Source organism: Haliaeetus leucocephalus, unplaced genomic scaffold (assembly GCF_000737465.1).
Source record: "Haliaeetus leucocephalus isolate CR32 unplaced genomic scaffold, Haliaeetus_leucocephalus-4.0 Scaffold339, whole genome shotgun sequence".
NCBI classification, from domain to species: domain Eukaryota; kingdom Metazoa; phylum Chordata; class Aves; order Accipitriformes; family Accipitridae; genus Haliaeetus; species Haliaeetus leucocephalus.
In genome coordinates this window covers 8,156,479-8,180,514 of record NW_010972775.1, presented here as the reverse complement: position 1 = coordinate 8,180,514, position 24,036 = coordinate 8,156,479, and the positions used below count along the sequence as shown (strand labels likewise).

Here is a 24,036-nt window from a genome sequence, read left to right as displayed (position 1 = left end):
AAACAGGTCATAGAGACAGGGAATATGGAAAGTGCTAATTGTCCATTCACAGTCCCATGACAGAGTGTTGTCCATGCCACTAGTTAAGTAGAAATGAAGCTCTGCTTAATATATTCCTGATATGCCAGACTTTCAGGAACAGGATTCCTTTTTGAGAATGCAATTTCACTCCTATTATTAAGTTTTATTCTCTTTTATGCCATCTGTTTTAGTCAAGTTACTTTATCTGTTGTGATTGCCTGTAGAGTGTTGATTAAACCAGCAGTATTATTCTGTGACACTGAGGTATAACCATTGCTTGCCATACAATGAAGTAGCTTCGCTTTATTAACTGAGTAATTACTTTATCTAAATAGGCACCATTTCAAAAGAGGAATGCTGTTCCTGGCAATGAAAGTAACCCTGGAATAAAGGGATTGCTTGAGGGAGAGTTGTATGGTACCTGTCCATGTGAATTTTTCTGGCTGTCTAATAACATTCAGTCAGTCCTTTTCCCCATTTTAACATTTTGAAGTTAAAGGCAAGTAGAATATCACTCCATAAAAGATCTGGGTATTAATTTAATCATCTCTGTGACTCATCTACTAGAGAAAGAAAAGGCATCATGATTTTTTTAAACATTATCCAAAACTCAAGCTGTGATGCAGCAGTTTGCAAGGGTGCCCCACTGGTTCTGCTGATTTCAGACCTTCCCCAATAGCTAAACTTTATGACCATGAGGGTGAGGATGAACTTTGGCTATGACCTAGATCTGCAATTCACACGTGGTTTTCATACAGCTGCAATAATATTCCAGAAAATGTAATTGGCCTTTTACTTCATTCACTTTTGCAAATGAAAATAAAGCTACTGTGAGAGCAGATCTTTTGCTAAGAAAATATTTTTTAAAATATTTTTATAGCTCTGTCAACAATAAAGGAGTCTCACAGTCAAAGTCTTTCTCTAAACCTTTTTAATGGAAAAAACTTCATAGAAAATATCCTTTTACTTTTTTAATAACATATAACTATATACATGATTAAAAACTGTAACAAAAAGCCGCAGGGACTGGAAAAATGTTTTGTTGGATCCATGCAGATGGTACATTTAAAAAAGGATTTCACAAATCCATGTACATCAAATGAAGCTGCAGTGACAGGGTTGAAAAAAATGGCAACTCTGTATTATTTACCTGAATGTACTGGGAATAAAGCACAGACATACAAAATACACAAAAAGAATACAAAAGAGTACACGGTGTAAATGCTGTTAGCACAGGAAGTTTCTTTTTTAAGTAAATAGGAGAAAAGAAGTAAAATCTCCTTTTTCACATTTTTATATTGCAGTTTAAAAGATAACTAATCTCTTATTTGCTGTATTTTGTTTTTCTTCACTCTGACATACACTACAGTAGAAGTATATGGCATTTGCATTTAACAACTCAGGAATAAGTAAGTTGATTCATCTCCATGCCTGTGAATGTACTGTCATTTCTGAATAACATCGTGTATACATATTGCTTTAAAAACCACATACACAGTTTAACATGAGTTAGAAATACAAAATATTGAGGGCCACCACACTACAAAGTGCTGGATACTCTTGTCCTGATCCAGCAGTATGTTTAAGGACACACACAACTTCAAATCTAAGAAGAATTCCTCGGAGAGTAAAGGAAGTTAAGAACGTGCAGAAATGATTTGCTGATCAGGTCGGGAGTTTTCAACAGTTCGTAGTATAGACTCTGCACCTAGGAAAACTGTTACACCTGAGGCCATAATTCTGTCCTTACACCCCAGATAATGTAGCTACACAGTGTAGATGATTTACTGTACTTTTAAAATAAATTTTCTTAATTCTAAGTTAAAACATAAAATGAAGCTGCTTTTTAAAAAGTCTGGGGAATTGATGAGCTCTGCAGCTGGAAAGAAGAAAGAGATGGTGTTTAGTTTGTTAGTTAGAAGTTGGAAGAGATTCTGTAAGCAGCAGGTAATAATGTGATAGGTTTTAAACACCTCACTTCTAAAAGAACTTGCTCATATTTTTGTCCTGGGCCAAAAAAAGAACAGACATAATTGAAAAGTCAGTACCAGCCAGTAAGCTCACCTGAGGCTTACAAGCATGGTGAGGATGGCAAGCCATCATTTAGTAAGAAAAAGTCAAGCTTACTTCTTGTCAGGTGGCCTTTTGCTGGGTTCTTCCTGCTGTAACAAATACTTAATAATTCTCAGTGTAATCACAGGCAGTTTAATAGCAGACAAATAAATGGAGTCTGCATGTGCATATACTTGTTTAAAAAAAAGAAAAAAGGTGAAAACAACAACAGTAACACCACCACCAAAACTAGACAAGCAGTGAAAGCTGAAATACTTTGTGAAGCCTTGGGATCTGTTCCTGTTCGCTATAACACCCTCCCACCCTGTCTGGCTGTGCTCTTTTGGCAGGCAGGTAAAATCTTTTAAGTTCCTGTAAATGAGGGAGGATTTTTGCTTATAGCAAGACATAAAGTAATTATGAAAATAAGCTTTGAAAACCAAATCGCTGTGGGTCATGAAAGCCAAATCTCACTGATAAGTATTTGGATTTTGTTGTCCATATAATGGTTTGATTCCCTCCCCAGTTTGACCTGCTAAATGGAAAGTTGCCAATATACCAGTTTTTGGCTCGTTACCGTTCAGAGTCTTTTAATTTTTAAGAGCATCAATGATACTTGTTTATGTTGTTCATTGCTAGCATTTTGGGTAAAAGCTGGCTTGTAAAGCCCTGATTGAAACTAGAATGTCAGTACAAGGCAGATTTGAGAAGGCAACCTGAAAGCAGTAAGACTTTGTTTATTTAAACAAGAGATAAATGTGTGTATGCATGCATTTGCATTTAACAGTTTTATAGCTAGAACCGTTATTAAATGATGCCCAGTAGCAATTTTATCTCTTGTTATGATTTGTTTTATAAAGATGTAATGATTCTCAGGAGAGTTTTATGAAAACATGCAGAGTTGGTTTGCATTATGTATGCAGTTATGTGCCCAGTATATATGTTGCAACTTAATTTCTTAAATATATATTGTGTATCACTTTTTATTCCTGAGTGCTGGTCTCCATAAGGAATAGAGAGGGTGGCATCATGTGCTCTTCTGCACAGCGTGGTCCTTTGTCATTTTAAGAATTCTTCTGAGGGATCTTTATTGTCACAGTTTTAACTTCAGAATATTCTCTCAATCCACATTCACCCCTAAAAAACAAATTTCAGCATCAGCTTACACCAGACATTACTAATTCTTTATCAAGCAAAAACCTGCAAAGTGATTCCTTGATAAAGTTAAGATATACCTGAAATTCTCTGCTTAGGTTTTTGTTGTACTATGATTTTGTACAGGTTTTCCTTTCAGAGAACCTGAACATAAAATTTCAGTGTAGGTCAGAAGAACAATGGATGGCTCCAGCATTTGATAAGGAGATACAGAATGACATTAAACCCAGAAACACTGTTGATGTAACTGCTGGGAGCGAATTGATGCCCTCTGTCCTTTCCAGCTCTTGAAAATATCCAAACACCAAGACCTACACCACTGGCCAGTGACATTACTGCTTATATTTGCACTCAAGAGAAGGTCAAAACTGAGTACTTATGGGAAATGCACTACTCACAACCCTGGATAAAGATGAACTTGACTCCTAACCCACTGATCTTTTTTCCCTGACAAAATATCCAGCAGCAGAAATCAGTATTTGCTCAGTGTGACCGAGCATTCTGCTTGCTCAGATTTCCACTAGATTTACGTGAAGTCCTCTTTTTGTCCTGGCACAGCATCTTATGTAAGATCCTCTATACTGCTAGAAGCTAGCCACTTACTAGGTCCCAGTCATCTCACACATAGCTCTGAGGGGTACATGTTCTGCTTTAGATAAATTATGCTTAAGAAGCGGGTGTTTCTGAATGCCCTGGAGATTTTGTTGTAGTCAGCTCCAGCCTGGCTCATCTCTTAGGCAACTCTGCTGAGGTTTAGAGTGGATATTGCATGGCTTCACGCTTGTCTTCTCTGAAGTATATGTATTTGCATTTTGCTGTGCATATTTTGAGTAATGGAGAAGTGTGTTCTCCTCAAGTCATTAGTTAAGTTCTGATATGTCTGCTGGATGCTGTGTATGATGTAAAGGAAACAATGTTCCCACCTCAACACAGGTATGATCCAAATCTGGAAGTAGAGTATCTCTCATACAAACTGATGAGGATTCTGTTGCACAAGATCTTACAGACGTTTGTTTCTTGGTTAAATTCTTATCCCCACCCTTAAACCACACACAATACTGCTCCCTTACTTATATTAAAAAGTGCTGGCATGCATGTCATGTTAGCATGTTTACTATTTGACACTGCCTTCCCTCTGGATCTCCCTATGCAGAATTTAATGCCAGCTGCACCATAAAGAATATTTCAGGGGAATTCTTCAGAACCTCCTTCTAGTAAGTGCTGCTTTCAGACTGGAGTGAGGGGCTGCTGTTCAAACCAATTAAACCCCTCTGTATGCTCCTGGTGTTGCATAGCCTACTTTGTATTTACCTCTACACTGTAGATTTTACACAAAATACAACATCAGGGGAGGAACTCCTGTAATCTTCCTTGTAAAGTTAATTCATTTGGGCAGAAATACTAGTATTTACCAGCCCATTTTACTCCATCTGCAGTTTTGAAAACTTTCTGATGTTCCTGTTGGCTTGGTGAGCCTTACATGTGATACAGTGGTTGATACTTAACTCAGCCTGATGATTCAGTAGGCATTTTAAGATTTACTAGAGTCTAAGTACAAGGTTCCCATTGATTTGGACCACCCCACCCCCAGATTTCAGTAGGAAGTGGTAGATTTGCTTCCAAAGAATGACCAAAAACTTTAGTTATTTATCAGACTCAGCTGAACCACAGAACCATTCCCTTTTGGCTCAGTGGAAGCTGTCACCGGGAGCTGCATGGAGCCCAAAAACTAATGCTAGTAAGTCTCTCTGTGTGAAAGTTTCTGCTTGATTCAGTAGGGCTGCGTCTTGGCTCCAGGCACCTGTTAGACACATGTTTGCAAGTCAATAGATAACCTAGCCAACAGAGTATCCAGCGCCTTTATGTATGTTCCAACTGCCAGTTGGTTTCTTATCTTGGGCTGGCAAACAAAATTATATTTATTGTCTGTTTCTTCAGCTCAAGGCTTCAGGGCCTTACACGTTTGTTTTCTGGCCAAAAGTTTGGAAGTGGACAACTGTGATGACTTCTAAGGCAACTATTTTTCAAAGGTTAGAAAGTTGCTCTAGCTGAATAGGAAGGTGGGTTATTCTAGTTATTCAGAGCAGATAAGTCAGTGTGTGTTCAATTAATGGTCTCACTTGTCCCCACAGCCTAATACAGGGAAGTAGGGCAGGGTGAGAACAAGAGTTGTGTCTGTGAAAAGGAAGGAGCCCACGGGTCAAGTTTGCATGATGTTATCCCTTGGTTGTGGGAAGTGGAACAAATCGCTCTTCATAAAGAAGTATTACATACTCTCTTCCCTCCCTCAGTCCAAGAGAAAAAAGATAAGGAAAATAATTATAACTCCAAGTCGTTCTCCTGCCTGCACTTCTTTTTGGGAATGCAACTATGCACTGCTGTATCTCAGAGCTATCCAGACAATAATAATTCCTATGACATTAAAGAATAGCTCTGAAATAGAATGGCACCTCCTTCCCTTGAAGACATTTGGACAGAGACCAGAATTTGGGGGGACTCTAATATTAAACAGCCACATGTGGATATCTGGGATGAGTCATCTGATTTCTAGTGACAGGAGTTAAATTTTACACTACTCAGGGAATGATAAGAAGCTTTAAAGAAGTGTAAATGTAAAAAAAATCCCCCTTTTAGACTCCTTTAAGAATACAAGAATATTGTAAGTAGCCTTAAAGTAAACAGAAATCAGTTGTATTGTGCACATGAGTTCTGGTTCTCTACTGGTATGCACATACCCTGCTACATTTTGTGGGATTGTAAAATGAGTATAGAAGATCTCAACTTTGTGTTCATTTTTTTATCCATGTGTGATAAAAATCTGTGAATTTAAATGCAGGAACAAAACAAGTCCCAGATAATACAGTGTTAGCACGGACAGCACAATAGCGCAATTATGATCTGGCTGTAACATAGTGTTAGCTTAGCAATGACACACATATGCACCCTTTCTCTTTTTTTTTTTTTTCTTTAATTGCCTGACTCAACATTATTTGTGCTGTAAAATGTATCCCTTAAAAACAGGGAACTAAGAAACCATGGCATTTTAATAAAAAATATGCAGATATTAATGCAGGGGGGAGGAGGTGAGTTAGAAGGTGATATCTGATCAAAGAGGTTCCGAAAGGAGTAGAGTAATTACTCATAGGTAGGTTTTCAGGCGTCTTTGTGAGATAGAGATTACTGGCATTCCAAATATTTATTATGATGAATATTTTCAAAGCTGTAGATGGGAATCAAATGTACAACTACCATAGATTTTTCCATGGGAGCTGGGGTGCTGCCTGTTTCCCCCCCCTTTCAAAAACTACGATATCAATATGTGAATATTTTGCTTGCACAGTTAACCTCCCTGAAGTCAATGGGGTCACTCTTGGGTGTCAAGTTACTCATGTGCTCTATCGAGCTTAGTAGTTTTAGAATATTTTCACAATGATAAGAGTTAGATGAGCTGACATATTTATGCCAGTGTGAGATCACCTCATAACTCATGAATGTGGAGAATAGTATGAATGTGTTATTCAAAGTACTCCCTAATGAGGGAAAATATTTCAGACTACATAGAGCTTATTTTATAGTTGTATACTTCAACATATTTAAAGTTTTAAAGACTTTGACCTTACTTCAGTTTTACTGCTGAGTTTGCCATTAGCCATAAGCTATTTTGAAAGCTTAGGTGAGACGTATCTGGTATACATGCCTCCTGCACAGAAATTAATTGAATCCTTTGTATGCGTAACCAATCTGGGGCTGATGCAATTGCTAAACTTCCTTGTGATTGTAATGAGAATTAAAAACTGGTAAGACTTTTAATTAGGTACATGGGACAGTATTTGAGCATGGAGCTCCATTTCAAAATATTTGCCACTTAGTTCTAAATGGAGTAAGACAGAAAGCTTTGTAATGGAAGGTGTTTTTTTGAAAGGGATGTAAACACATTTGTCTATCCTTCTCTAGGCCTGATTTTATTTAACATTGTTTATAAATCTGGAAGAGACAGATAACATTTTAATAAAATTCAGATGCACCTATATTAATAAATGTAGGAAAAAGTGAAGAAAGGAAAAAATAGCAAGAGAGACAAAATATAAGGCAAAACAACTCTGAAACAAGTACACCAACCCAGTCAACAAGCACACAGCAGCACCAAAAAGAGAATCTTTCTGCAGAAGTACTGGTTAATATAGCTAAGAAAAACTCTCAGAAAACACAGGTTAGAAGTTCAGAAAAATACTCAGAATTTTTCAGTTCCTTTCAAAATAAGAAGGGAGTTCCAGTAACTTATTCTGCTATGTCAACAAAAAAAAAAAAAAAAAAAAGGTCTTACCATGTAAATCAATTGCATTTAGAACTGGCAGTGATTATCAGCATATTATATTATGTGCTGATCCTCAGATGGGAATATTTCCTGATCTTAATTTGCATGGAAGGATCCACTAATGTTTGTTAACTTGTAGAGCTGAAAACAGTTTAGAAGACAGCAGTGTAATACTTACATCTCTCTCCCATTGCCAGACATTTTGAATCCTCCAAAAGGACTTTGGGCATTTAAGGCATTGTAGCAATTTATCCTGTAAGAGGAAGAGGCATTAAGTCCAACTGGGCTGTCAGAGAGACCTTTGGACAACTGAGGGAGAAGCTGAAACTTGTGGAGCTAAGGACACTGTATACCTCTCAGTAATAACAAACTTGTCTTATGTTGAAAAGAAATGAGGGATTTATGCCACAAAAACAACGTTCTGCTCCTTACTCAGGAGGAGAATGGGATTTGGCCTGTGAGGACTGGAGGAGGGCACCAAACACTTGGACTCAGCTTCTGTAATCAACTGTTAATCTGCTGACAAACCTTAGTGCCAGAGGTTATAACACAGAGCTATTAGATTTGAATTTGTCCTTTTTCTTCCTGATTTCTTGTGGATCTTTAGTTTACCCAGGCTTGACATCCCAAATTGCAAGCTATTAAACTCTAGAATTGGCATTACCTACTCCTAAGGACTAGAGAGAAGAGGTGGCCCCTCAGCTCCTGAATGATGTAGGAAGTACATGATTCTTTCTGCCTTTAGCAGAAACCTCACAGGATTCCTCTGCTCTACAGAAAGGATCGTTTATACTCTGCTTTATTTGTTTGCTTTGTTTGTTTTCAGTAATGCCATTCAGCAGTGTGGCTAATGGGAAGCAAGGCACTTTTACAGTTTTCAATAGCATTCACCTGCAGTGAGCGGAGTCATAACACCTCCCTACAGCTGTTCCGTATCTTGGTTAGTGGTTCACCACTAGGATGGTCTAGATAAACATTTTTCAGACAAAGTGTGCAAAACCGAGGTGCCATAATGATAGTGAGTCAAATTCTTTATCTCCAAGAACAGGAGTGTGATAACTTCTGCCTTACCAGACTGTCCCAGCCTGCATTGCTGAAGAGACTGTCAGGGCCTTGTTTATGTCATTTGTAAAGACAGCAGCTACCAGCCCAAAATCAGAATTGTTGGCTCTCTCTATAACTTCATCCATGGTTTTAAATCTCAGTATTTCTTGAACAGGCCCAAAAATCTGCAACACAGATTAATCATTAATTAATAAACCAGCCCACTCAGAGGCAATTTATTCCTGTTTTATTCTGCTTTTTTAATTGTCTTCTCTCTCCTGTTGTACTCTTTACAAATTCCCACAGCAACATTTAACAGTGGTAATAGCTGTCTGTAAAACTGCATTAATTTCCCAAAGCAGTTGCCTCAGTGGAACTCATTCATTCTTCCCTTATCTCTTTGTCCTGGTTTCGGCTGGAATAAAGTTAATTTTCTTCTTGGTAGCTGGTATAGTGCTGTGTTTTGGATTTAGTATGAGAATAATGTTGATAACACGCTGAAGTTTTAGTTGTTGCTACGCAGTGTTTATAGTAAGTCAAGGACTTTTCAGCTTCTCATACTGACCTGCCAGTGGAGGCTGGGAGTGCATAAGAAACTGGGAGGGGACACAGCCAGGACAGCTGACCCAAATGAGCCAAAGGGGTATTCCATACCATGTGATGTCATGCCCAGTATTTAAACTGGAGGGAGTTGGCTGGGGGTGGGCATTATGGCTCAGGGATTGGCTGGGCATCAGTCAGTGGGTGGTGAGCAATTGTATTGTGCATCACTTGTTTTGTATATTCTCATAGTAGTAGTATTTTCCCTTCCTTTTCTGTCCCATTAAACTGTCTTTATCTCAACCCACAAGTTTTACTTTTTTTTCCTGATTGTCTCCCCCATCCCACTGGGGTTGGGGGGAGTGAGTGAGCAGCTGCATGGTGCTTAGTTGCCGGTTGGGGTTAAACCACAGAACTCTTCTTTGAGGTCTGAGACTTACAGCCTATGACAAAAATTGATCGTCTTTACTCAACTGATGTCATCAGTTGCTGTGTGCATAAGGAGTTCTGAAAAGATTTTACTTTTTTTTTTTTAATATAGTGGTAATTCTCACTTTAAAGCTTTTGTGTCAGGAAGTAAACAAAAGAAAAAAACCCCCATCTTTAGGACATTCTAAAATGATCCTGTCCGTGTGTGTGAATACCTCCTCCTTGGCAATCCGCATGTCATCTGTTACATTGGAAAACACTGTAGGTTCAATGAAGAAGCCCTTTCTTCCTAGTCCTTTACCCCCACATTCAAGTTTTGCTCCTTCAGTAATGCCGCTTTGAATCAGTTCCAAGATCTTGTTGTATTGTTTTTTATCAATCTGAAAAAGAGAAGAAGCCATTTGGCTTGCAGACTGTGCACTTGACAATCAAGTCAAAATTGTTTTTTTAGGCAAGTCATGTCCCAGTGGGTAGAATTATATGCTTATGTTCACTACTCTTTGAGCTGCAGATGCCACAGATCTACACATAACTGCTGACTGTAACCTAGGGCTCAGTCTTCTTAAGGATGTGTCGTCTTATGTATGTGGCTCAACCCACATTCTTGCTAAGCAATCATCTGGTTTATAAGTACAAAGCAGATTATTATTTTTTGTCCCAGGTTAACTTCCTGAAAATGGTCTAAGCCCAGCTGGTTATTAGTGGCAGGAACATTTTCTAAAGACTTGTTTCTAATTCTGACCATCTTTTGCCTAGAATTCTTGACTGTCTAGTGGTCTACAAGCACAGTTATGGTCATAGACAATTCTTGAAATTAAGTGCCCAGAGCAACTTTTGAGAGCTTCTCACAGTTTACAGCCATATCTTTGGGGCTGAAGATCAGAATATTGCAGTTAAAGCTGGGAGGCAAACTTATTGATATTTAAGATGAGAGTTTTTACTTAACAAGAAACACCTCTGAGTTGCACGGATTATCTACTCCTTTAGAATTTTAATCTTTAAAACGTTTATCATGTCAGCTACCCTGAACCGTAAGTATGCACTGACTGACCTCTGTCTTGCTAGAGTTTAAACACTTCCAGGCACCTTCAGGGCTGTAGAGCAGAAGCACTGTTCCTTTACCTGTGGACCTTGTTCCGTAGTTGGGTCAAAAGGACTCCCCACAACTCTCCGCTTTGCACGTTCTACACTTCTTCTAACAAACTCTTCATAGATTGATTCTTCCACATAAATCCGTGAGCCTGCAGTGCAGCATTGACCTTGATTGAAGAAGACCCCTTGGTGAGCTTGTTCCACAGCATAGTCCACTAAAAAACCAAGACAGCATATGTTGCTCTGAAACATCATAGACACATCTGCTATGCTACCAGTGTCATGTGTATTACATAGTGCCATATTCCCAAAACTTCAAAGCAGAAGTAGGATTTGGTTAAAAAAAAACCCAAACAGTGACCAAATCAAAACATACTATTGTTGTGCCAGGTCATAAATGAAGATAATTTGTTTCATTTTGTGTCATAATTCCTGTGAAAATACAGAGTTTTTAAACATGTCTAAGGTTTTTTTTCCCCCTATTTATTCCACACTGGACACAGCTATACTGGAGGGATATTAGGAGCATTACAACTGTTTCAGAAAGACTAGATTGCAAGGGAACACTTGGGACTTCAGGCATTGTCTGAAGCTAAAGAAGGGTCCATAGGTAATAAATTCCACATGCCATCTTGTGACACAAGCCACAAAATATTGCACATTGTGCCCCACATTACAGAAGTCTGTCTGACTGGGGTCAGTAGAGGAGGGGAAAATTTGTCTGTGATCCCAAGTTTGCACTTGGTTTAATACTGCGTGTGTGAGAATTACAGCCAACCAAGTACTTGAGAGAATTTGACTTTGAGAATGGCAAGAGCTATCCTTCCCAAAAAGCCAGATTATTTTTCTGCAAGACAGAAACATCTTCTTGGCCTATACAGATGACTGGGTAAGGCTTTAAAAATATAGGTCAATTATAGAACAAGCAACCCTTGATTTTTAGTCTAACCTCCTTGGAGGTACAACTAACACATCCACTACCCAAGCAGGAGAGAGGATCCAGCCATATTTAGACATTCAGAGCTAAATACTCCCATTGGGTGTAATAGCTGACTAGGCAAGAATATTGAATTCATCCTTAAACAGTGATGCCCTACAGCACTGTAGTACCTCTGTTATTAGCTGTAGCACTTTAGAGCATTGCTTAAAGTATGATCTTTTATGGAATAAAAAAAGCAACAGTGCTTTACTTTCAGCACATCCTGGACAACTCCATCTAACAGAAATGTCTTACTCTGCCCTCAGCATGGTCTTGAAAAAAATATTATATAGAACGTTCCTTGGACCACATTCAAATTTTCCCAGGCAGTTCCATGGAGATGGAGCTCATGGAAAACACTAGTGGAGAGAACTGATTAACTGATGTTTCTTCCTCTATTCTCAACACAGTTTTTCACTGTAAGGGGGGCTCTAACCATTCTCCTCGGTTTTTTTGGTGCACTAAACTTTGACAGCTTTGTCATGCTTTCTGCTAACTTTTGGCACACAGTGTTCCTCAAACAGAACAAACAGCTCATTTGGAATGGTGAGCAAATTGTCTGCTGTTCTTAAATAATCAGAGCTTTGAAGTCTGAATCTCAGGTCAATTACTGGTGGTCGTAATTATGGGAAGACCAGAGAGCTTTAGTATGATATACTGTGGAACAGACAGTCCTGAAGAAGACTCTGCTCTCCTCTGTGCCCTGTTAACTCCCCTGTTGCCTGCACCTTCTCCCCAGGTCCTCAACCTTATTTGGCAAATATAGCAAGTCACAGATAAACTACAGCTCTGTGTGGCAGCTAGGAGCATTTGCCCTTCCCTGCCGAAGGCTCTAACACAGACCTGCCCCCAGCATATACTACTTCTACTAGAAGTGTTCAGGTGATCCAGTCTGAGTTAGAGTTAGTAGGTTAGGAACATCTGAGATGTGGTGATTTCTGGTGGGAGATGGAGATAAGTAACTGGGGTAGAAGGCTGTAACATCTGCACCTTGCTCCAGTTGACAGGAGCCTTTTTAGCTTGCCAGGATGACTGTGGCTGTAATTTAGACCCCCCAACTTGGTAAAACATTTCTCTGTAGAAAAGCTGCTGAAAGTTCTTAAGTTTTACCTAGTCTTTCAGACGTTGGTAAGTTTTGAAAACGCATATAGGATTGTAATCAGCTCTTGTAATTCATGCTATTCAGAATCATTCTTCTATTCACTTCCCCCTTTTAAATTCAAAGACCAATTCCTTATATGTCTATTTATTTGGGTTACAAAGTTCTCCGAAAATGCATTCAGTACAGTGTGCCTGCACACAGCCTGAAACAATAGCTCAAAGCAAGGTGTGAACTGTCCCATTCATCTTAATGGGGTGTTAAGTTCAAAATCTCGTGCTGACAATTGAGATATCAACATTTTTAACTATTTCATTGCTGATCATTTAAGCAGAAGCTTCCAGTTTGTGTTTTTTTGCTATCCTAAATGGCTATCCTGTCCTGTACCTTCTCAGGTGCCAAAAATCTCAGCTGCATAACATCATCCAGCTGCCAAAATCTTCAGCTCCCTGCTGACAGTGGCAATGAGGATATTTCAATACACAATTCTTCAATTGTGAAAATTTTAAAAATGGAATAATCTCCATTTATAGCTACTATCAAAACAACCTAACAAAGGAATACTGCACTGACTAGAATAGCAACTCAAGTGTAAATTAAAGCCCTGCCTTTTTATAATTGCCGTGAAGCAAAAAAATCACAGAATTTCCAGGTTTAAAGCACTAAACCACCTTGCTGCGGAGTTTAGGATGACAAATGTGTATGGGACCATGACTGTGAGTAACACCATTTCTACATGCTTGGTTATAACTTTTTTCTGTTTTCTTGTTGTCTGTGAATCTGTGGGTTCAAATGTTCTTTTTATAAAAAATATCACATCTTAGGCTGCTTCTGTAAGATTAAAGAGTGCAAGTAGATACAACTATACTGGTCCATTTCACTTTGTATGAAACATATGCCATAAAATGAAAAAGAAAAAAAAAAAGACACCACACAAACACGTTTTTAAGAAAAATACGGAAGTGCTGACTTACAATCAGCATCTGCAAAAATAATGTTTGGGCTTTTCCCACCCAGCTCCAGTGTAACTCTCTTCAAATTACTCCTTCCAGCTGCTTCTTGGATCAGCTTCCCAACCTGAAAGGAAATGGAGACACATTTTACAGGGAATGTAGTCATACAGTTCACTTTAACAGCCAATGTTGGCTATCATTGGAACAGAGCTTTAAATAATCCAGCAGGTTGTTCAATCCAAACAGATTCTCATCAGCGGTGGACAGCTTTCCAGGTTTTTTCTAGAAACTGAGGGGGCATAAGGCACAGCAGAAAGTGTTCGTACCCTTCATCCCTTTGTATCTATGCTAAAATGGCTTGGGGCTTTCTTTTAGGGTGCTTTAGGACGGCTGAATTAAAAATCTGAAATTGGTGTAACTAGAATTACTTCCATCCAAAGTAGTGGGATGTTCACAAGGCTTTAGATACTATTATTAAGAGCCTTAGTTATATAATTTTAGTGGAAAAAAATAGATCTGATATCTGAGTATGTATTAAGCATGTATTAAACTTATTACTATTCATTAGTAATAACTGCTATTGTACTTCTTTATATACTTTAGGTGTTAGTTACCCCAGATGATCACTGCTTTTAGAATTTATTTCATTCTTACTACTTAGTTACTAAACTGCTACCCAGGATATTTGTAGGAGGGTGTTTATTCTCCTCAAAATACAGTTTTCAGTGCCCAAAGGTTTAAGTAATTTGACCATGAAATCACGATCCAGAATATGTCAAATTCTGAGGAAATCATCAGCCTTTTCTGCAGGATTAAGAGCACATAGCAGAATAGGACAAGAAGTTACAAAAGCAGCATCCCAGACCTGACCCTCAGCTGCACCAGGTAATCTTAATATGATGTTAAAAGCACCTCAAAAATGTCTTTGTAGACTGTGGCGTCAGCTGGAGCAGAATGCAGGCCTGTGGCTAGAGCAGCCACAAACTGCAGATCTCACCAAGGAACATGAGGGTAGATTAAATAAAGTAGCAATCTGACTAATTGTTTGATGTGTTTCCATGTCAGTACAGTTGGAGAAGCAGCTGTGCTCCCCGGGAAATTCTCCCCTCCCTGGATCAATGAATCCAAAATAGATCAGATTCTATACTGTTGCAGTGTAACTACGCCCATTTTGCAGCTAAGGAAGTAATCACAGGTAGGTTTAGGCCCCTACATGGTAAACCACAGGATTAAAAGTATCTATTGAATACTGAGAAGCTTGATAAGTGCTTTCTTTTAACTGGGACATGTTTTAAGGTCACATAGAAAATTAGATGTGAAGTGAGATGGGAGTGAGTCCAGAGCTGGACTTTTTTTTCCACGTAGTACTCTGGTCTCTCTAGCTGTTTTCTATTTCTAAGGTCATGTGAGTGAGATTCCCTGCAGGAAGGGGTTAATGGATGAGAAGCTGAACATCTTAGAGAACTGAAGGCAGTCTGCTGGAGAAAGTTAAGTAAGTCAGCACTGGAGTAATCAGAAAGCAAATGAAACAGAAACCAGGGCCCCCCACAGAAAAAACAAAGCAAAAACCCCACAGGATAATGAAGGAATTGTCAACCACTTCATGTACCTTTGTGATTAACTGTTTATCTGGTGATACCACAGTCGAGTGAGTATTTCTTTAAAAAAAAAAATAAATAGGCTTCTTTTCTTTACCCCTGTATTGATGGAATGGAGTGTTGACATTGTCATGAAATTCCTTGCATATACCCTTAATTGGAGCTGATTTTATTGCTGTGTTTGACTGACAGCCAGACATGAACATGAAAAAGAAGGACCCTTTCTGCCCTCCCCTCCACCCCCCCATACATTGAGCACGTCATCTGGAAATTCCAAATCTCTCAAACTGTGCTGAAAACGTACACTGGAAACCAGTGAGAGTGCTGTGTTTATAGCTAGTGCCAGCCAATGCCATTCACACTCTCACTGCCTTGAACCTCCCTCTCTCAAAGAACAACCACCACCTATTTCCCCTCAGAAATTCACAAAGAGCAGAACAGACCAAGGAAGCCAGAGCAATGTGTCCAGCCCACCATCTCTCTGCCTTCCATTCTGCCACTTTAATGTCAAAACTCTTTTGTCCACTTAAGTAAAGATTTTGAAAGGATTCTATGCAAACAAATGATTGGCAAATAATGCAAGTCCAAATATTATGTATATGGCAAATATTAAAACCCAAAGGGCTTGGAGACAATGGTGTTAATTTGGAAAAGTATGGCCCAGAGTATTGTTAATACAGGGAGGTTTTTGTCAAGTTTCCAAGTATAAACTTAGAGAGCTTCACTGTGTCCTTCCCTTTAGAAGTCAGTGTAGACATCAGGATGGTAGGGCTCATGCTGCTCAGCATTTTTGTTCTCTGTGCTCCTATTGTGCCCTATGTGCTTAAAGGTTGAGAAGAGTCTTAGGGAAGGCACCAGCGCTGTGATTATTCAGTGACAAAGGCAGCCTTTTGTGACTGACCCTCTCTTTTTGGAGAAAGACAGCATGAAAGGGATAAGTGATAGTGTTGCAACCTGTATGGTCTTTCAGTACATGCTTCCTGGGGTGTCTCTCAGCTCTGTCTGTGAGCTCCCAACAGGCAGTACAGCCTTGCAGGGGAGCACTGGAAGAGAGGACTCCCCCACAGATAATGGAGCTGTATGATTATTCAGCAGGAATGTTGGCAGAGAAAGCCCTGACTCCCCATCATTGTTTTGAATAGGCTTCAAGATTGATACCAGGAGTATTCCTGGATACCTTGTGAAGTACCATAATGTTGTAAACTGCATGGAGGGTGAGGCAGATATAATTTGGCCCATCTCAAAGAAAACAATTTGTTATTCAGAACAACAACAGAAAAGATTAAAGAAGCACTTTGCGGCACCCCTGTGCAAAATAGCTGTTTGAAGAATAGTCCTGGAAGGCTCTGTTTCTGGACTGTGAACTGTATGATGTTGGGCATTGAGAGTGTATCATGATATAAAACATTTGATTGTTGCTTATTTATGCCTTCTGTGTTTGGAACTTTAATGTCTCTTTCAAGAGGAGGCTTATGCAGTCACATTTTAAATACTTTGCGCAGAAATTCAGTCTGTTGCCATTCATGTTCTCTTAAGTTTCTGTTTTCAGATAGAAATCAATGTTTCTAAATGGTACAGGTGGGTTTGCCTGTTACTGTTGAAGCACTGGAAGTCTCACGAGTCAAAAGCAAACCTCCAAGTTTTGTGATACTTGCTCTACAGCTCTGTCAGAATATCTGGCTTCTCCTCTGCTCTGAACCTTCCTTTGATTGCAGATACACATTTAGTCATTAGGGAACACCTGAATGTAGGGGAACAGCAGTCTAGCTGAACAGCAGGTAATTCTTTTGCACACTGCAGTAGACAAGACTCTGAAGGTAAGACTCCGCAGGAAGCTATGCAGATTAAAAGATTCCATGAACGGTGCAAAAATTGACAGAGACGGACATGTTCAGTTACTTCAGCATTTTAAGTAACTGAGCTGCCCATCTTCGCTATCATACCTTTCTTGGGATATTGAGAGAATATCTGAAGAACAGTAACTGTTTTAAGTAACAAGAGATTAAGTTTTGGGGAGATGATATGATCAGACAGAAATTTTCTATGTTTTCTGGAACTGCAGTTTTCCCTCCAGCTATTGAGGCACTGGATGTTAGTGCTAGGGCAAGATCTTCAAACCCATGCTGCTGCTTACTTAGTCTGTCTCTTTTTTTTTTTAATTCCAGATTGTATGCAAAATCTTTCTGAGAAACATTTTAGGGCTGCATGGCATGTTCAGGGTGTGTCTCCAGGAAAGACAAGTGAATTTTGAAATATTGACATGAAGAGCAGCTTTATTTGACTGTGCAATGCCCTGTGTGAGAAGCAGCCCTGAAAAGAGCATAGTGAATAGTGCAGCACAAGTAAAAAGGCAATTCCAAACAGAAATTCCTGGACAGAATCCTAAGCTATAAATGTCTCATTTGTTCCTTGGGTTAAATCCTGGCCCCATGGAAGCCCGTGGCTAAACTCATTAACTTTGACAGGGCTGATACACCACCCTATTTGTTTCATTTTCAAGAAGGCGAATCCTTTTGACATGTATGTTCTATAGGCAAAGAGACACAACAGTTGTCCAAAGATGGCTCCCTAAATTCTACCAAAAGCACCAAGGAAGGAAAAGGGAAACAACTACTTTTCATTCAGGAGGCACAAGCTGTCCAAGATATGATCAAAAAGATTCAGCAGAAGCAGGAATGAGGGGTAATGTAGCCTCCCTAAATCCTCCTTATATTGAACAGGATATGTGTGTAGCATGGTGAGCTAACAGGCTTCTCAGAACAGGTTAAATCACCTTTAGGATTCTTGTTGCTAAAGCAGAAAATGCCAGGATGTAATTCTTCATGATACCCCAAACAGCAAGAGATTGTGTGATCCAGGAGAGCTGACACAACTCATTGCTTGTGTAGTAGGTAGACATTCTGTCTACATCGTGCATTGTGACATTCAGCTCACTTCGGAAATAAAGGGAGAATCCTGCTGAGTAAATTAGAATCAGTGGTAATACAGCTGTTAGCTACAAACATTTGTTTGGCATGAATCAATCTCGACTCTCCTGTAGTTTGCTTTGATGGTCTCTCTAGTATCTTGTTGACTAATGATGAGATCATGGTTTGTTAATCTAAGTGCATAAAGAAAACATTCTGCCAAGCAAAATGCAGACTCTTTTGCTGGGGTTTATTGCAGTTGTTTATAGACCTTTTGTTTACACAGGCATCCAAACCAATTTGTTGGATATTTATTTGGGTTACTCTACAGAACTCCATGGACACAGACCTGAATCCTATCTCTAATCTGTCTGCATTTTAATGGGTCATAGTTTGAACGAAGTGGAAACCAGCCATTTAGGATACATTTCTTGTTGGCCAGGGCTTCAAATGTTTTGTGTGCCATCTATAATTCTCATCCTGAGAGCATTTAACAACTGGAGAGAGTTGTAAGCCACTCTGATTTGGAGGTAACTTATTTGGTTTTGAACAGAAGTGATTAGAACTCATTAAACTTTTGCAACAAGCAAAATATAGTTTCTAATCCAGCCAGTGCTTTGAATGCACATATTTTTAAATGTATAACTTCTTGCTCTTCATAATCACCTCTAATCTTAAGCCCAGAGCATACTGCACCCAACTATTCCATGTGCACCAGGAACTTAGAGGTACACAGTTCCCATTCCAATGGAGCACACATACACAGACATGGCCAGACAGCTCACAGCAGTCAAAATGACTGTATTTGCAAAGCCTGTAACTGAATTCACAGATCTGAGTGGAAATAAAGGCAAATGAAGAGTAAAGCAGCTTCTGATGGCTGCTTTTCTCTGCTATTTGAAGGCCTCTCACCTTTGCTACTTAGCAAAAATAAGGTAATATGAAGAACCTCTCTGAATTTCTGATATGTGTAAAAATTGTCCCCTCATTGGCACTTGTCTTGGAAATAAATAAGGTCCACTGTTCATTTAACTGGGGAAGAGAAAAGACTTGTATAACCTTTCCTGACTTCTGAGATCTGCAGCCCAACAGCAAACACATGGGTAAGCCACACATCCTGAGTTTGGATCTGTTCTTAAGCTCAGAAAATATAAATGACTGAGTTTTATTTTAATTAAAATGTTGCTAGTAATTTTTTAAAAGGAACCCAAACAGACAGGAATACATGGAACAGTGAAGAAGGTGAGGCAGAGAGGGGCAGAGTAAAAGGGAAAGGCATGTATAATGAACAACTGAGATAGTGTGGGAGATAGCTGAGCTTTACAGAACCACTCCCAAGGTCCTGGTGAGTGAGAGTTTCACCCTACAGCTAGGGACCAGAAAGATCAAGGAGAAATACAGTAAGACGTAATGAGATATTTAAATTGATTATGGGCATTCAAGGGAAGGTAAGAAAGGGATAGGAGCAAGTGTTGACATGGTCAGATTGGCTGGAAGAAAGATTGGTTTTGGCAGTTTAAATTTCATCTGATTGTGGAAGATGAGGAAAAAACGTGTCAGTGAAGCCTGAGAGGAGATTGCCGTAATTAAGGATGATCATGGATTAGCCCTGGTTCACTAAAAACAACACAGTAAAAATAAACACTCTTGTTAAAATGCCCATACCAAACAAGCTGCTGAAGAGTATGAACCAAAGCAACCAGAGAAGCCAAGAAAGCTGCTGGAATCTAAGGCAGCACAATATTTTTAGGCTTGCTTTCATACTCAGTATGATTTTCTTTCTTTCAGTGTGACAGTTGTCAAAGTGAAATCCATAGCCTGCTGGGTGTCTGCAGAACCCTTCCTAGTGAGCTGCAGAGGGAAGAGTTCTGAGAGCCAGGCACTAGGGGACTGGGAGAGGAGGTGATCCATGGGAGGGTGTTTCATAAGAAGCAGGCAGGCTAAGGGATGAAAGAACTGGCAGACTACTCTTTTAATGTGCGTGAGCTAACCCATAAAAGGAGGGGTCAGAAGGAAAGGGAGAGAATTGGAATCAAACAGTGATGGTACCACGGAAAAAGAGCTCTTCATGATCTTCCACATATTATTTGGAGGGGGTAGTGCGTGAAAAGTAAATTGTAGTACTTAAAACAATTTTCAAAGCACTAGAGAATCTAAGAAACAGAAATAGAGAGTGCAAACTGGACCAGCATCATAAATTAGAAGTCATTTATGTGTTGTCATTGCATAGGCGTGGGTTTGAGGCCTCACAATAGTCAGGAGTTTCAAAAGGTACTGGACTAATGCATGGATGACAAGGCCATTGGTTCCTGTTAAATACAATTGTCCACATGCACCTTTGGGCTCAGGAAGTCTTTAAATTGTTGATTACTAGAAGCTGTGAAGCTACAGCAAGGAAGGGATCACTCTACACATCCTCTCTTCTTCTATAAGCATCTGTTACTGGTCATGTTGCAAGATAAGGTGCTAGGCTGGATGGATCTTTGGTGTGGCTGTGTCAGGCTTTACTGAGTTAAGGTCATGAACTTGGCCTTTTGGCTCATATTTCTATGGATTGGGTTCTCCAAATTTTGGAAAACATGAGCATTAAATTTTTTCTAGGAAGAGCAGCCTGTTTTCTGCCTTCAAAAAAACGTTGCAGGAAATAGATAATAATAGCTGGTTTTTGTGATTTTTACAGGCAAATGGGGAGTTTTCATTCGCCAAAGTATATACTTCAAAGGTAGAGAATTTATATTTTTTTCCAAAAGAACCTCATGGTGAAAACTTCAGAAAAACGTGTGCTTCAGACATCTAAACTTGAAGATCTTTTCTTTTGTACTGATAGGTTTTATCATTAACTTGCTCAAGTTAATACTTTTAACTGCCTTAACTAGCACCTGGATGAAATTGGGAAATGGAAGTTAATATCGTGGCATTTATGTATCCAATGGCTATCGGAAATCCACATCACTGGAGTATACAGTTGATATGCCTCAGACAAGACCAGAGAGACAAAATATTTCCATTATTGTTTCATTAGAAATTGAAATCTGTTTTGGAGAAGTCAAAAGACTCTATGTGTTTAAAATGTTACAATGTTGACTTGCTGTTACAAAAATTCAGTGTTACAGGAAATCAGAAACAATATGGAATAGTTTACACTAACTCTGCATTAAAATGTTCCATCTGTTCTTGCTTTAGGTTGTTAGAGAATTGCTTTTTCATCTCTGTAATGCTTTTCACTTCCTATTAGTAAGGCTTTTAAAGGTAGGCACTGAGTTAGTATAAAACCCACAGCTTTTGAGTTTAAACGCCTATTAAAACTAAAGCTGTCTGGAACTACAATAAAAATTTATTTTGGCTACAAAAGACAACTTTGAAACCTAACCCATCTGTATTTTTCCTCCTCCAAACAGTGCAACATCCTGTATAATATAATATTTATCTTAAACAGAGACCACATATCTTTATGAAAACAATTGTTTCGACTTAATTTATGGGGGGTAATCAGCTCATATTAAAGTTTTCAGTATTCCAGGATGCTAATATAAATTGGTTACAGGAGATGTAATGACTAGAGTAATTCCATAGAATAATCTGAAATCTGATGTTGCCATTGATGTAGAATGTAACCTGTGTATATTATAATCTAAAGTTGCCATAAAAAATTCATCTACAGACACAGTAATTGCAAAACAACTGTGTGTGTGCAAATTAGGCATACAACTGCAGCTACATTTTACTGGTAATTTAGGCTTGTGTATGGTGACTTCCAAACTCAACTACAGGATAATTCCACCAGAATAATTTATCTGAAATAATTGAGCTGGTCTCTGCAATCCCTGGACCCACCAGGGAGATACCCACACATATCTAGTAGGGCTGCTTGGTCAGTGAATTTATCAACTCAAATCAAAACCAAATTGACTCACTGTGAAGAGCAGTATCCCTGGGATGCATAAAGCTTCCCACTGCCACGAGTGGGAGTCAAACATATCAAAGGGAGTCTGGATCCCTGGGGTTTAGCTCCCTCCATACAATAGTTTGTCACATTTTGAATTGAAAAGGGCTGGGTTTAGCACTCTCTAAATATAACCAGCCCTGAAACTCCCACTGAGATTCCTTTCTGTCTGCCTTCAGACGATGAGATAAGGCCCCTTCCCCTATGACTTCAGTCTGGAGTACCTCTATCATCCTCACTCCACCCCTGATAACAGCCGGCTTTGGACGTATTTGAGAGCAAGACACGATCTGAGTTTTGAGGAATTCGTTACTCTTTCTGTAGATTACAGCCTTCATCTTCAGACTGAACCTCCTCTGTAACATCTGCATCATAGACTCATAGCATGACATTTTGGCATCGAGAAGACAACTGACTCCCTTCATCTTCTGACCAGCTTCTTTCCATCATTTTGGGAACAGACACCTTGGACAATCTCCTTTTCTCCCCACATTCCTTCCTTTTTAGACCTCCTCCTCCTCCTCAGTATACTTGAATGCAGCATCAAAGTTGAAGTACATTTTGCCCCTTCCTCTCCCCTTTTCCCCAAATATGCCAAGATACACAAATTATGGATGCTAAAGCAGCATTTATGTGTGCTGTGATATACACGGGATGTTCTGCCTACTTGCATGTGATTCACATCCTCATAAGCCCACAGGAAATCCCAGCAATATTTTTCCAGGCATATCTCCTGTGCTGAGGTGCTGAGCACAGCAGGGGCTGGAGGAAAGGAGCCATTTCTGCTTTGGAAGTACTGTGGTACGTAAGTTTAGCTGGGAAGGACAGACCACTGTTGTTTAGATGTAGCTCTTTCACTCAGTGACAGTGAGAAACGTAGCACAAGGACTTAATACTATCTCCCTAAGTCTTTACTCACATTTTACAATAATGTATCTGTGAATCCTCTTACCTCAGTGGATCCAGTAAAAGCAATTTTATCAATGCCAACATGAGATGCTATGGCTGCACCAACAATTGGACCAAATCCTGGCAAAATATTGACAACTCCTGGTGGAAAGCCAGCCTGCCAAAATAGGAAGGAATGAAGGGAAGCATGATTTATGAAACTGACAGAGCACGTTAAACCAGGCATGTGCTGGTAGTTCCTTCCCCACAAGGAGAGACAGGGACATTATTCCTGTCAATTATTCTTACCTCCTTGATGAGGGCTCCCATATAGAGAGCACTGAGTGGTGTTTGTTCTGCTGGTTTAATAACTACTGTATTGCCACAGCACAGAGCTGGAGCAATCTTCCATGCAAACATCAGCAGGGGGAAGTTCCACTGTAGGAAAAAATAAAAGTTGATAGATGGAAAAATATTGCAGTGGTGTTTTGTTTTCAAGATGTCAAGCTGCTACCTCACTTATTTCTCAGGCTGATCCTCAACATAAATCTTTCCCAGCACAAAGCAAGGATTTTTTTTTTAATTACTGCCATTAAGAAAGCGACAACAGTGACCTTTTAGTTCTTTCTCTCCTGTTCAAAGAATTACAGCCTCCACCCGCAGTCTTCATAAAAGAATCTTCTGTTATCTGTTAATTTTTTTAGTCACAACTTATTTCATTTACTGTTTTGCAATTGGCACTTTCAATTCCCACGTGACAAGTACTTCTTGCTTCTGATACATTTGGAAAGAACTGTTTGTTCATGCCGAAGTAGTTTTGGATTTAAATTTCCTATCCTTGAATACATCTTAAGATATAAAATTTATACTCAGAATTATATAATCTGTAATTGAGGGGATTACAATTAAAAACCCATAAATGTCAATGCTTGGTCACAGCATTTCATTTTCTTGAAAACTTCTTACTGAGCAATTTTATATGGAAGACATTAAAAGAACAGTAAAAAACAAGTTGAGAAGCA

At 39.2% G+C, this 24,036-nt stretch overlaps 1 protein-coding gene across 3 annotated transcripts in view; it reads right to left on the bottom strand.

Annotated features, from left to right (window-relative positions):
• Positions 1–1,116: 1,116 nt before the first annotated feature.
• ALDH1A2 (aldehyde dehydrogenase 1 family, member A2) overlaps positions 1,117–24,036 on the bottom strand; it is a 57,155-nt gene continuing 34,235 nt past the window's right edge. The window contains exons 6-13 of one of the 3 annotated variants that reach the window (XM_010571765.1): positions 23,324–23,452; positions 23,079–23,192; positions 13,701–13,803; positions 10,679–10,863; positions 9,772–9,936; positions 8,615–8,772; positions 7,722–7,796; positions 1,117–3,210 (exon numbers count right to left, since the gene is read on the bottom strand). In XM_010571765.1, the coding sequence (XP_010570067.1) occupies positions 3,138–3,210; positions 7,722–7,796; positions 8,615–8,772; positions 9,772–9,936; positions 10,679–10,863; positions 13,701–13,803; positions 23,079–23,192; positions 23,324–23,452 (1,002 nt within the window). In that variant the 3' untranslated portion in view covers positions 1,117–3,137. The remainder of the gene's footprint in view (positions 3,211–7,721; positions 7,797–8,614; positions 8,773–9,771; positions 9,937–10,678; positions 10,864–13,700; positions 13,804–23,078; positions 23,193–23,323; positions 23,453–24,036) is intronic. The other 2 variants (XM_010571766.1, XM_010571767.1) reach the window with 2 other exon arrangements.